The 13,011-nt window shown below is 36.9% G+C and overlaps 2 protein-coding genes across 3 annotated transcripts; both read left to right on the top strand.

Moving 5' to 3' along the window:
* Positions 1 to 1,892: 1,892 nt before the first annotated feature.
* Positions 1,893 to 9,694, top strand: LOC145595135 (actin-related protein 5-like). Of its 2 annotated transcripts, XM_081651502.1 has the most exons (12): positions 1,893 to 2,037; positions 2,121 to 2,191; positions 2,701 to 2,825; positions 3,716 to 3,760; positions 4,938 to 5,040; positions 5,318 to 5,427; positions 6,813 to 6,922; positions 7,003 to 7,093; positions 7,166 to 7,597; positions 8,000 to 8,127; positions 8,454 to 8,793; positions 8,884 to 9,694. In XM_081651502.1, exons 1-12 carry the CDS (start codon positions 1,937 to 1,939, stop codon positions 9,385 to 9,387), a joined length of 2,160 nt encoding a protein of 719 aa, XP_081507628.1. In that variant the 5' UTR covers positions 1,893 to 1,936; the 3' UTR covers positions 9,388 to 9,694. The 2 variants fall into 2 exon arrangements, with proteins under 2 accessions (XP_081507628.1, XP_081507629.1); XM_081651503.1 differs by lacking the exons at positions 1,893 to 2,037; positions 2,121 to 2,191 and having other exon boundaries at positions 2,731 to 2,825; positions 4,933 to 5,040; positions 8,884 to 9,692.
* Positions 9,695 to 10,068: 374 nt separating this feature from the next.
* LOC145595136 (B-type cell cycle switch protein ccs52B-like) lies at positions 10,069 to 12,993 on the top strand. Its single transcript, XM_081651506.1, has 9 exons — positions 10,069 to 10,866; positions 10,964 to 11,086; positions 11,380 to 11,484; positions 11,575 to 11,754; positions 11,865 to 11,927; positions 12,019 to 12,213; positions 12,302 to 12,466; positions 12,571 to 12,639; positions 12,723 to 12,993. Exons 1-9 carry the CDS (start codon positions 10,288 to 10,290, stop codon positions 12,774 to 12,776), a joined length of 1,533 nt encoding a protein of 510 aa, XP_081507632.1. The 5' UTR covers positions 10,069 to 10,287; the 3' UTR covers positions 12,777 to 12,993.
* The last annotated feature ends 18 nt before the right edge of the window (positions 12,994 to 13,011 follow it).

Consider the following 13,011-nt stretch of genomic DNA (forward strand, 5'->3'; position numbering starts at 1 on the left):
AAAACCTACAAAAGCATTCTTCGAGTTTTCATACTTTGGAAGCGTATCAATACATCATCATCACTAACTCTAGCAAATAAGTCTCTTTCAAGAAAAGTGGCTAAACAAGCAGAGGATTTTTGTGACTTTCCCACACGTTTCCAAAAAGACTCTAAACTCATTTACAAACTGAAATCAAACAACAATCATACAATAAATCAACTACACACTTACAGAGTACAAATTAATTTAAGAATAATCATCAATTTAAGACATCAAATTAATTTTAAAATAATCATCAATTTATTAATTATAAACCCCAACAATCTAAGTATTCAATATTTCAATCAATAAAAAAATACTGAACTTAAAAAAAAAAGTTGTGGGAGGGTTCGAACCTGTGTCACTTTATAAGGGGGGGAAGGAAAGACGCGCATGGGGAAATCACCACTAGGCTGAACATTAACATGTAGATTATTAGTCTGAAAATATTCTATTTAACACTTTTTTCTTTTTTTTTAATAAAAAAAACACTTTTAATTTTTTTTCAAAAATTCAGTGGGTTCAATGAACCCACTTGAACCCAACCTGTATCCGCCCCTGTTGCCCATTGCTTCTCCACTAGTCCAATCAAATGCACACAACTGACACAAAGTCACAACTATTAAATTTGTAGAGGATTTAATAGTTGGAGGGATTGTTAGTTCCTCTATCCCTCAAGTGATGGGTGTTCGATTCTCAACACACACACACACACACACACACACACACACACACACCCACCAAAATGTGATAGGAGAGGGACCTTTTCCATATCTTACTATTAAAACATATAAAATAAATGAGTGTAATCGTGTACTATGATTTTAATTTGATTATAGAATAAACCTATTAATTGGCTGTTGGTGAAGTGGTGATTGAAATTGCACTTGGTAGGAAGGACCGCGTGTTCAATCGTACCTCAAATTACACTTTGTTAGAGAGGGAGAAGGGTAAGGGATCCCTAATCCCTACCCTCATAGTGCCTCTATTTAAAAATGGCAGGGCCAAGCCACGGCTCGGCATGGCCCAACCCAAAAAAAGAAAGGCCCGACCCGACAAAACATGAAAAAAAAAATACAATTTTGCTTAGACACACAAGCTCAGCACAACCCGACATGATGGCACGCGGGCCTAGGCCATGCACGGGCCAACCTTTTGAAAACTTCGGTTAGAACCCAAAATTCATTGGCTGGGCCTAACCAACCCCAAAGCACGTGGGCCCGGCACGAGGCACGACACCGCACGACCCAAAGCCATTTTTACCTTCAGTGGAGATTGAATCTAACAACCTTAAGGTTGGAAGGTGCAATATTTCCCACTAGACTAAATTTAGCTTAATACTTTATACAAAGTAATGATAAAAGTTACTCCCTCCGTTTCGCATTAGTTGCAACAGTAGGCTTGACTCATAGTTTAAGAAAATTATAGACTAGGCTTGACTCATAGTTTAAGAAAATTATAGACTAGACTAGACTTATAAAGTATTGTTAATAAGAGATAGAAATAATAAAAAAGTAGTGTGGGTGGGGTTGGCACTTGGCAGGAAAGAGAAATAATACAGAGTAAAATATTTGTGAAGGTGGGATTAGTGGGAAAGAGAAATTATAAAATAATAGTGGATCCTTTCCTAACATAGTAGTGTTGCAACCAATATAAAACGACTGAAAATGAAAAGTGTTGCAACTAATGCGAAACGGAATTAACATCGTTACATTTCCGATTGAAGCGGGTTCAAAAAACCGAAACCGGTCTAGACGGTTCATTCAAGGGTTGGGTCGATAAAAATTCATACTTACGACTTCACGAGCATGAAGCGATGAACTAGTTTAGTCTCCTTTCCTTCTTTTCCAGTAGCTTCGACAAATTTGAAAGCTCCACTGGAGAAGAAGCACAAAACTTTGAAAGAAAAAAGAGAATGCCATTCATCAGCAAAATTGAAAGGCAAACAGATTACAGATCGTTTCCTTCAACCGTCCCAATTGTCATCGACAATGGCGGTTCCTATTTTCGCATTGGGTATCTCCCTTAAACCCTAATTTCTCCCCCTTTTTGCCCTAATTTCAATTCTTAATTCATGGATTTTTGTTTGGTTGTTTTAGATGGGCTGGTGAGTCTGATCCTAGGGTAATTTTTCGCAACATTGTTCAGAGGCCTCGCCACAAATCTACAGGTTCATTTCCCCTTTTTTGGAGCTTTGGTTAGAGTAATTAATGTTTATGCATTTTTGTAGTGCTTTTGAAATTTCAATTTAGCAATTGTGTTTGTGAAATTAAGCTTAGTGAGGATTTTCATGAAATTACATCATCTATTGTAGTAGATTATTTGTTGCAATTGGATTGTAAGGTTGGATTTCTATCCTCTTTTAAGAGTTTAGATTGAATATCTGAAATCAAAGATGCTATTGTTACACTAATTTGCCTAAATTTTGAATTTAGTTGCGATGTGACGTGTATGTTGTTGATCGTACTAACTGTGTTAGGTGTGTGCGTGCGCTTGTGCATTTGTCACATCTGTAGTGAAAATTGCAATGTTGTTTATTATGTGAAGGTCCTTCATGTGTGTGTATGTTTGTTGCTGACTAATGTTAGTAGTTGCCTCTTTATAGTGTTCATAAAATTATGCCGTGTTGAGTGTTATGTGACTGCCTGACTGATCTGTTTAGTCTGGATTTTGTTGCAGGAGAAACTGTCTCTGTTGTTGGCGATCATGATACTACGTTGCTGAAATATTTTGATTGTACTCGTTCAGGACCGCGGTCAGCATTTGATAACAATGTTGTTTATCAGTTTGAGATTATGGAATATGTAAGCTTTATCTATATTCTATTAGAGTTTATCTTCACATTCTTTGCTGCAGTTTAAACCTTCAGAGAGAATTATTACCCTGATTTAGTCGCTTTGCAAGACAAGTAGGTTTGCTGATCTATGTGCCATTAGTGATGTCATCTTATATTATGTTTTCTCTGCATCCTGCTGACTGGTTTTTAGGGTTCTTAATCTTCTTATCTTAGACATTTAGACCCCTCTATACCTTTTTGAGGCAATACATGCAAAAATTTCTATCTTTTATCCCGACTTCAAGATGGACTGATGGAGGGAAAAAAAAGGTTTAATTTCAATGTTTATATTGAAGATTTTCTAAAAAATGTTATTGTGGCTCTTGAAGTTTACTTGGTTTTGACAGTATGATTTCTGTCTTCAAGATTTTTTACAGGCTCGTTGGCCATGTTGTTGTATTGTTTGGCTTGTTTTGTTTTAGGTTACCTATACTTAATCAAAGTATTTGTACAGTTGTCGTCTGCTGTTGGCTGATAAATGGGACTTGAAAGAGTGTTGTTTTATCAGCTTATCAAAATTTATTGGAACTATCAAAACTTATATTAATTTATTTAACCTTATTGTAGCTGCAAATAGAACTTATTATAACTTAATTTTTCTGTGATAAGTTGTATATTTTGAGCAGACCACACCTTAACTGCCTGAATTCTCACAGATGCTCTGAATTTGGCTTGTCGTCAATCCTGTTCAGCATTGTTGTTGTTTGTTATTTATTGGCCAAAATTCATTTTTATTGGTAATTTTCTATAATTTTGACAGGAGAGATTAGGAACTTGCTATGCAATGTACGGAATATTGATTAAGTTATTGCTGTCAAGTCACTAATGCATATACTGCTAACTTTTTTTTTTCTCCAGATTCTTGACTTTGGATTTGACCGGTTGGGCGTTGATGGGCCTGGGGTATGATGATTGCCTCCATGTCATTAAATTGATCATCCATATCTTTTGTGTTTTAAGTAATTACTTAGCGTGTTTGTCCATATTTTTTCCTCGCTTGCTTGCTTTAGAGGCTTTAGTGATATGCTTGTGCTGGAAGGGGAGTATCTATAAAAGACATTCTACTTTCCCTGCACGTATGATTTCTGTTACTTGGCTGTGGATGGCATCACCTCTGTAGTAGTGTATGTATAAAATGGTGGTTGTAATCCTGTGTACTAATGTGATGGTTAATATCTTGGCTTTTGTGCCCTTATGGGGAATAAGGGTTATATGACTATCTGGTTCCTACTTCCATCTTACTTGTATTCCTAAAAGAAACAATGATTTAAGTGGAGCCTGGTTATTTAGAGTGCACCACGTGAAAGTTCGTCGCTATCAATAGCTCCTAACTTAGACACTTCCTTCCCCATAGCCACTGGCTCATGACCTTTTGACTCTATAGGTGCTCTCTCCTATTCTTCTCATTTTGTAGCCTTAACAGCACTTGAATATGGAATCTGCTTTATGATGCCAATATGAGCTTTCCTTCCTCAATCCAGCTTTGACATTCTGGCTTTTGGCTGTCTTTGCTCCTCTTTATTTGTGCATAAGGTATGGCCAAAAGTTTCCTATCGTATTAGTAGATCACTCCTGAGGCTCTGACCCAAATTTGTTAAAGGGAAGGTTAATTATTTGTATAGCTAGAAGGAGGTAGGAACATGAGGATCGTTCTGAAGTTTAGTAATCATGCCTTTTTCTATAACTGTCTGGATTAATATCTTCATGTTTCCAGTGCTGTGCATAAATTTTCCTTGGGGACAAGTAAGAAATGTTTTAATTTAGCTCTTCATTAATGACAAATACCAGTGTGAACTGTGAAGTGCCTTTGCATGAAATGAGCCCAAGAGACTAAATCTTGAAGGCTGTGTTGAAGACCTGAAGGTTTCATATGTTGTTCTTAACCATATTCTATGTTACTTGGCATACAAAGTCACTTCTTCAAAACTTGTTTTCTTAACAATAGCAAATTAGAATTTTCGGCATTGGACATTGGTGTTTGCCTTTTAGCACAGTTTGATGAAGAATTGACTGATTTTCTCCCTATAGTTTGACTTAAGATCAATACTTAATTCTGATTATTCTTTTGGGGACAGTGCAGGTTGATCATCCTGTATTAATCACAGAATGTCCATGCAATCCAGTTTCATCACGCTGTAGAATGGCAGAGCTTCTTTTTGAATCTTATGGAGTTCCTTCTGTGGGTACGGGAACCATCTATAGTCTTTATTTAAATAATTGTGCATCTTCTTTTATTACAGGAAGTATTTAACGGTGGCAGCACTGATAGAGTCATGGTTTGTTTTGTCCATGTTTCCGAACATCATTACTGTTCACCTTAGTAGACTGATACGTAGTATAGAGCACAAGTATTGTACTCAATTTCACTGTTGTTACACAACCTTTAGACTGCTTCTGTGAGAGAATGGTGAAGCCTGATCCTCTTTCTTGAGTTTTCTGATCACTTCTTTCATTTCCCAGCATTTGGTGTTGATGCTGCGTTTAGTTACACATATAATCAGCGACTTGGTGTTTGTGACAAAGAAGGCCTTGCTGTTTGCAGTGGATTCAATACCAGCCATGTCATACCAGTAAGTGGTTGCCTAATTTGTTTTTTTTCTTTCTAAATATATGAAAGCATATAAAGTCCTTTCTTTCTACAGCTAAAATTGTCAACTTGTGGTTGGCTCCATGTGTATGATTAGTTCTATTGAGTATCTTGGTTGAAGCTTGAAAAGGATACACCCTTGTAATGTTTTTGTTAGCCTTGCTATGCAACCTCCAATATAGTAGTCAACTACAGTGTATGAATAGGCCGACCTAGGCACTAAAGTGTGAGACGACATGGCCACTTTTATTTTTGGTGAGGCAGACCTAGGTGGATAATTTATTTTTCCCATATTTTTTTTCCATTAAATTAGGCACACCAAGGCTTCTGAAGGCAAGGCACAAGGATATCCTTATTGCCTTGGTGCTCCATAATAAATGTGCATTACTTTAAAAGACATTTTGGAAAATGGAGGATGACAGTAACCTCTTTCCGGGTTCTGCTGTCTGATACTACTCTGATCATAGGCACACTTCAGTTTATACCATGGTAGCACTCTAGGACTTACTGAGCCCATGTCAAACATTTGCACAGATTTACGTTTAATAACCCTGGGGGCTTTCACTTTGACGCATCAATGCTTGTGATATTATAAAACCCCCGGTTCCTCCCATCTTTTCCATTTTCCTTTCAAAGACCCTGGCCTTACCCTTAATTTCTGATGGGTGTAATTTTTTTTAAAGAAAAGCTAATCTAGACACAAGTACAACTAATTGACCATCAAGGTTTCAGATGTGTAGAGTTGGTAGAGTTATTTGCATAAGATACATGGTCACACCTTTTTCACTAATGCACATAGTGAGTGGAAGACAAAATTTAAAAAAGCTGTGGTAAGTATGCTATTTATCAAATTCTGATCTCAACAATGTCACTTAGATACCTTTGGGGAAAATGAAGAGTGCTACTAAAAGTATTGCTTCCTCTCATTCTCCTCTTTTCATACGTATTGTGCTGGATTTTGGGGCAAGTGTGTAATAAACTAATAAATTAGAAATGATTGCATAAGACTTACCCTATTTGACGATGAACAACTTTGACAATTAATATTTCTAATTATCTACTCCATATTAGCTGAATATTTTGAAAATAATACATTGATTCCAATAATGCAAAAGAGTAATGAAAATATACATTATATTAGTAAAAGAGTCAAGGCCAGAGTTAATATGTGAATAGTGCAAAAAGTCAAAATGGTGTAACTTTAACTAAATGTTGGTTGTAGTATTTTTTTTCCTTCTCATGGTTTTAACTTACAATTGCTTGTAAAATTCTTTAGCTGCAGACGAGCATCAAATTTTTTGCACCTTTTCTGTTTGATGATAGTTGCATTCTTATTTCTGTTGATGTTTTTTGTAATTCTGTCTATAGTTTGTTGAAGGAGAGCCTGTTTTCGAAGCATGCTGCCGAAGTAATGTTGGTGGATACCATGTTACTGATTACATGAAGCAGCTTCTTTCCCTAAAATATCCACAGCACTTGTAAGCATATTTCATTATTTTAGTTAGTCTTGTGTTTACAAGTTAGCTTTCAGGTTGTCATCATTTGTGAGTTGTGACAGGGCTAAGCTTACATGGGAGAAAGTTGAAGACTTAAAAATGGAACACGGTTACATTGCTCAAGACTACGCTTCAGAGGTTAAGTTATTTCAGGTAGTGCTCTCTCTCTCTCTCTCTCTCTCAAACACTAGTTTATTCTTATATATATTTTGGTAATTGTAACAGAATGAAACTAAAGAAGCTGAAGAAAAGACTAGATGTTGGCAACTTCCATTTACTCCTCCACCTGTAGAGGAGCAACCTTCTGAAGAGGAGATTGCAAGAAAGGCTGCTATCAAAGAGAGACAAGGTCAACGATTGCGGGAAATGGCTGAGGCAAAGAGGGCATCACGAATTAATGAATTGGAAAATGAGCTGCGTGGTTTGGATTTTCTTCTGAGGCAGCTGGAGAATGTAGATGAGGATGCCGTTCCAGCATTTCTTTCAAGTACTGGCTATGTGTCTAAACAGGAAATAGAATCTTCTGTTGCTAAGGTGAACCAATCTTTGCGAAAAACTAAGCGTGAACAAGTTGAACTGGAGGAGAAGGCAGAGGCAGCAACAGCTGAAAAGTTTCCACTTGTTGATATCCCTGAAAACATGCTGACTCCAGATCAGGTAAGCTTTAGTGTCATCTATATTTGTGCTGCATTAGTTTCCACTTGTTATAATCCTTGATAACATGCTGACTCCAAAGCAGGTTAGCTTTAGTGTCATGTATAGTTTGTGCTGCATTGATGGCTAGACTTGTTGACTTGTCCTGTCTTGTGGGTGTGGCTGAAACATGAATATGAAAGGAATTGAGTTATTTGACCTACCTAACCTTTTGGTACCCTCTAAATCCATTATCTTTTGGTTGAGCTATATGGTGAAATTGATTTATTTGTAAGCTTAATCCATTTGTATAATTAAGGATCTTGATGTCAGGATTGCCACTTATATAAATCAGCTGATCTCCATAGTGTTGATCTTTTCATATTTGGTTCTCTTTATTTACTGTTGCCTGTTGTTTGGTTGTAGCTGAAGGAGAAGAAGAAGCAGATCTTTCTTAAGACTACAGCTGAGGGTCGTCAGAGAGCTAGACAGAAACGTGCTGAAGAGGAATTACAAAGAGAGAAGCAAAATCAACTAGAGGAAGAAAAGCGTTTGTATGTTGCTACCTTTCTGGTTTTTTTTTTTGTTTTTTTTTTATTTATTTTTTATTTATTATTTTTTTTTGGGAAAGCCTAATTGGATGGCAGAGTTAAATTACCACTTTTCTCATCATGATTCTGCATTAAGATACTAATGTAAGTTAAAGTGCTGTGGCGAGCTCAGCTTTTGATTATGGGAAATCCATGCACGCTATACTGCTATGCCATTTGTTTGGACTGCTTGATTGCTTTTCAGTGGGGTGTGCAGTCATCTTCTGCACTCCAATTGTAACTAGAATATCAATAACTCCATGATCCAAATTTCCATAATTTTGATGCAGAGAAAACCCTGAGATGTACTTGGAGAAGTTGCGAACCAAATATAAAGAGCTTTCAGAAAAAGTTGAACAGAAGAAGCTATTAAAGACGAATGGAAACAACACAAATGGAAATTCTACATCTGGTGGTGTCGGTCGCGGTGAGAGAATGAATGCTGCAAAGAAAGAGAGAATGCGCCTATTAACAACAGCTGCTTTTGATCGAGGGAAAGGTGAAGACACTTTTGGCGCTAGAGATGAAGATTGGCAACTCTACAAATTAATGAGTAAAGATAATGATGATGAGGATGAGGGTCCTGATGTAGATGAGACAGAGTTAGCACGCATCTCTTCTAGACTCCAGGCAAGTTGAGGTGTCATGTTCAGTCTGAGCAAATATATTTTAAGTGGCTGCTGCAGTTCTTATATATATTTATTTTTAAATTTGTTGCAGGATATTGACCCGACCTTCACTCCAAAACCAGACTCTGGATTGTGTCAACCTGCTGATGTTCCACGTGCTCGTCCTCTTACTAAGGAGGATTTCCAGATTATAATGGGGGTTGAAAGGTTCCGATGCCCAGAAATTCTATTCAACCCTAATATAGTTGGGATTGACCAGTCTGGATTGGATGAGATGGTTGGTATCTCTATGAGAAGATTTTCACCCAAGGGCCAAGGTTTGGAGGAGAAGTTGACCAGCTCTATCCTCTTGACGGGTGGAAGTTCTCAATTCCCCGGCTTGAGTGAGCGTTTGGAAGCTGGAGTCCGCATGATTCGGCCTTGTGGGACTCCTATCAGAGTGATTAGGGCAAACGATCCTATTTTTGATGCATGGCGAGGGGCTTCTTCGTATGCTGCTGCTTTGCATTTTCCAGAGCAAACTTTCACCAAAATGGATTATGAAGAAAAGGGTGAAGATTGGCTTCGGAGATACAAGTTCAGGTATACGCTATAACCACTAGTGTGCACCAGATGAAAAGGTCCTCGAGTAGGAGTGAATCATTGATCATAGATGTATAAAGGAAGTTTGTGTTTCTTGTTAGTCAACTTAATCAATTGGCAACATCATTTTAGCTAGAAATTAAATATAGCTTGACACACGTTTAGTCAAGATTTAGTTTTGTCAATACTCTCAATAGGGTAGATGTCAAGTTACAAATGCGGAAATTCCCGACATACATGAGAAGCTCAACACTTTTGATTGTCGATTATCCAATGTAATTTTGTACTCTAATGAGTTTTTTTTTTTTTTAGCATTTTTATAAACATTGATGATTTGTCTTTCCCCTTTCGTCTTCCTAAAAAAAAAAAAAAAAAGAATTATTCTAACAATAACAAAGGCAGTTTCTTTTTTTTGTAAGAATTAGGGTATATTTTCTTCATTTAAGGTCAAGATCGGGTTATATATTACCAAGTTACTAACTCAATAAAAAATAATCTTTAATTAGGTGAATCATAAACATTAACAGTAACCAAAATCCAGCTCCAACCAACGGCTACCTAATTGTGTGGGCCCAATACACCAAAAGGATAAAAAAAAATACAAAAAACAAATCAAGCTTGTAGCTACGATTCACAAAATTCGACCGTTGGAGTCTCTCATCCTTTAAAACCTCAATACCAAACCTCTTTATTTTCTTTCCCTCTTTTTACTGTAAAATTCTCAGCTTCATTTCTTACCTTAAACCCTTCACTTACTGACCGTTACAAATTGATTAAACCCTAATAATTAAATTAAATTGCCCTCTCTTTGCTTGATTAATTCATCATTTTGCAGAGAGAGTGGCATTTTAATTTCACCCCAGAAAAAAAATTCAATCTTTTTGCTGAGAAATTCAAGAACAAAATAAAAAAAATGGAGTTAGAACAAAGGAGGAAAAGTGGGATTAATCTTCCATCTGGGATGTCACAAACATCCTTAAGATTGGAAACTCAAAGAACACCAACCTCAAAAACAGCAATTGAAACAACCCCATTTCGATCAAATCTATGTTTATCATCTCCTAGATCAGTTTCATCTCCTAGATCAATCACTAGCTTATCATCAGCAACATCGTCGCCCACATCGAAGAAATCGATTTGCAGTGACAGATTTATACCTTGCAGATCTTCTTCAAGGCTTCATACATTTGGGTTGATTGAGAAATCATCATCATCATCTTCTCCTAATGCTAAAAAAGAAGGGGGGAATCATGAGGCTTATACTAGGTTGTTAAAACAAGAATTGTTTGGTGCTGATTTTGTTGCTTCTCCTTGTTCTGCTGCAGGCTCACCTATCAGTAGTCCTAACAAGAATATGCTGAGGTTCAAGATGGAGTATTCTTCCCCTAATTCAGCTTTCTCACCTTCAGCCCTCGGCCGCGATTCCGGGTTTTCTAGTGAAGTCTCTACCCCTCCTAAGCCTCCTAGGAGGGTGCCCAAGACACCCCATAAGGTATATTTTATTTTAAGGATTTTTTGTATATGTATTTGATTGACTGATTTTATTAGTGACTTTATTGTTAATTGAAGAAATTATGTTTGGATTTTAGGTTTTGGATGCTCCTTCATTACAGGATGATTTCTACTTGAATTTGGTTGATTGGTCATCTCAAAATTTGCTTGCTGTTGGACTTGGTACCTGTGTGTACTTGTGGAATGCAACTAACAGCAAAGTAAGTAGTCTTGTGCTAGTAAATGTTGCACTTATTTTAAGTTAGTGATAATTGAATTCCAAATCACAATCAAATTTGGTGCATTTGTGAGGTAGGTAGTAGATCTTAATCTATGGTTGAGCTAATTTGATCACTTATTAGCTATGATCCAATTCTATGCTCCAACATTAGGTCAATTTACGCTTTCTCAAGCTATTGAGTCTTAGAAATCGCGGTGATGTATCTTGAGTGTACTTTGAGTTGCAATTGTTTGTGCTGTACTAAAGATGGGTTTCTTCCAATATGTAATTTAGGTGACAAAATTATGTGATTTGGGACCAAATGATGGTGTCTGTGCTGTTCAATGGACAAAAGAGGGCTCCTATGTTTCAGTTGGAACAACTAGTGGTCAAGTTCAGGCAAGTGATTGTGCTAGAATCAGTCTTTATTCATTTTAAGTAAAGTTTTAATGTAGACATGAATGTGTAACAACGGTTGATCTGGATTAGGTATGGGATGGAACTCAATGCAAAAAGGTCAGAACTTTGAGTGGTCATCAAACAAGAGCTGGTGTTTTGGCATGGAGTTCGCGTATATTAGCCTCTGGAAGTAGAGACAGGAACATACTTCAACACGATCTTCGTGTCTCGAATGACTATGTTAGCAAGCTTGTTGGACATAAATCTGAGGTAAAGGCAACATTTTGTCTCTTACTGGAATATAGAGTGCTAAACTTTTATCGTTGCAGCGAATTTGATTAATCTGATGATAAATGTTTGTTGTTTATGAAAATCTTTAGGTGTGTGGGTTAAAATGGTCTCATGATGATAGGGAACTTGCATCAGGAGGCAATGACAATCAGGTAATTCGATAGTATTCAATTTTCAAATAGGAAGTGGTTTATAAAGATATTCTGAAAGCTGACTGATTGCAAATTTCATGAAAAAAATCAGCTATTGGTATGGAACCAGCATTCTCAGCAGCCAGTTCTGAAACTGACTGAGCATACAGCGGCCGTGAAGGCCATAGCTTGGTCACCCCACCAAAGCGGTCATCTTGCTTCTGGTGGCGGAACTGCAGACCGTTGTATTCGATTTTGGAATACTACAAATGGGAATCAGATAAACAGCATTGATACAGGAAGTCAGGTATGGTCATATCTGTATTGTACTTGTCCTAGAATATTTGTTGTTTACACCAAAAGGTACTAAATTTCTGCATTGATATTGAATGAAGGTGTGCAATCTTGCATGGAGTAAGAATGTGAATGAACTAGTAAGCACCCATGGGTATTCTCAGAATCAGATTATGGTGTGGAAGTATCCTTCACTTGCAAAGGTTGCTACACTAACGGGACATAGTTTGCGTGTTCTTTATCTCGCTGTTTCCCCTGATGGTCAGGTAATACAGTTCTGTTGTTTGCAGGATGTTATTCAATTACGTTGCATAATTTTTCTTAAATTCGCATTGTATTATCCACTAATGCAGTATTTCTGATTCTGCAGACAATAGTTACTGGGGCAGGAGATGAGACCCTTAGATTTTGGAATATCTTCCCTTCTGTTAAAACACCGGTATGTTGGAACTTGGAATGCTGCAGAATAACTGAGTTTTAATAGAATCAGGCTGCTAATTTTTTTTCTTGAAATTTTTTCAGGCTCCAGTCAAAGAAACTGGTTTGTGGTCATTGGGGCGAACATATATTCGTTGAGGCTATTCGGGTTGAGTATCCAAGAGTGAGCAACGGCAGTATGTCAAGGTCATATATAGATAGCGAGTAAATTTGTATAGTGGAATTTTGTATAGTAAAAAACTAGAAAATCTGTGACACGAAAAATGTAGATGAAATTAGTTTTGCACAATGTATACACATGATAATTCATTTGTCTGAATTTCTTGTATGTTTGAATTGGAATTCTTTCCTCAAATTGGTCTGCCAATAAACT

Source organism: Chenopodium album, chromosome 19 (assembly GCF_948465745.1).
Source record: "Chenopodium album chromosome 19, dcCheAlbu1.1, whole genome shotgun sequence".
In the NCBI taxonomy this organism is placed as follows: Eukaryota; Viridiplantae; Streptophyta; class Magnoliopsida; order Caryophyllales; family Amaranthaceae; genus Chenopodium; species Chenopodium album.

Excerpts from the sequence above, each read along its gene's own strand:
- LOC145595135 (XM_081651502.1), top strand. The coding sequence starts at position 1,937 with ATGCCATTCATCAGCAAAATTGAAAGGCAAACAGATTACAGATCGTTT. Across the intron at positions 5,041-5,317 it reads TTATGGAGTTCCTTCTGTGG|CATTTGGTGTTGATGCTGCG; the intron begins GTACGGGAACCA and ends TTCATTTCCCAG. Across the intron at positions 7,094-7,165 it reads CAGAGGTTAAGTTATTTCAG|AATGAAACTAAAGAAGCTGA; the intron begins GTAGTGCTCTCT and ends TAATTGTAACAG.
- LOC145595136 (XM_081651506.1), top strand. The coding sequence starts at position 10,288 with ATGGAGTTAGAACAAAGGAGGAAAAGTGGGATTAATCTTCCATCTGGG. Across the intron at positions 11,087-11,379 it reads GGAATGCAACTAACAGCAAA|GTGACAAAATTATGTGATTT; the intron begins GTAAGTAGTCTT and ends TATGTAATTTAG. Across the intron at positions 11,928-12,018 it reads CAGGAGGCAATGACAATCAG|CTATTGGTATGGAACCAGCA; the intron begins GTAATTCGATAG and ends GAAAAAAATCAG.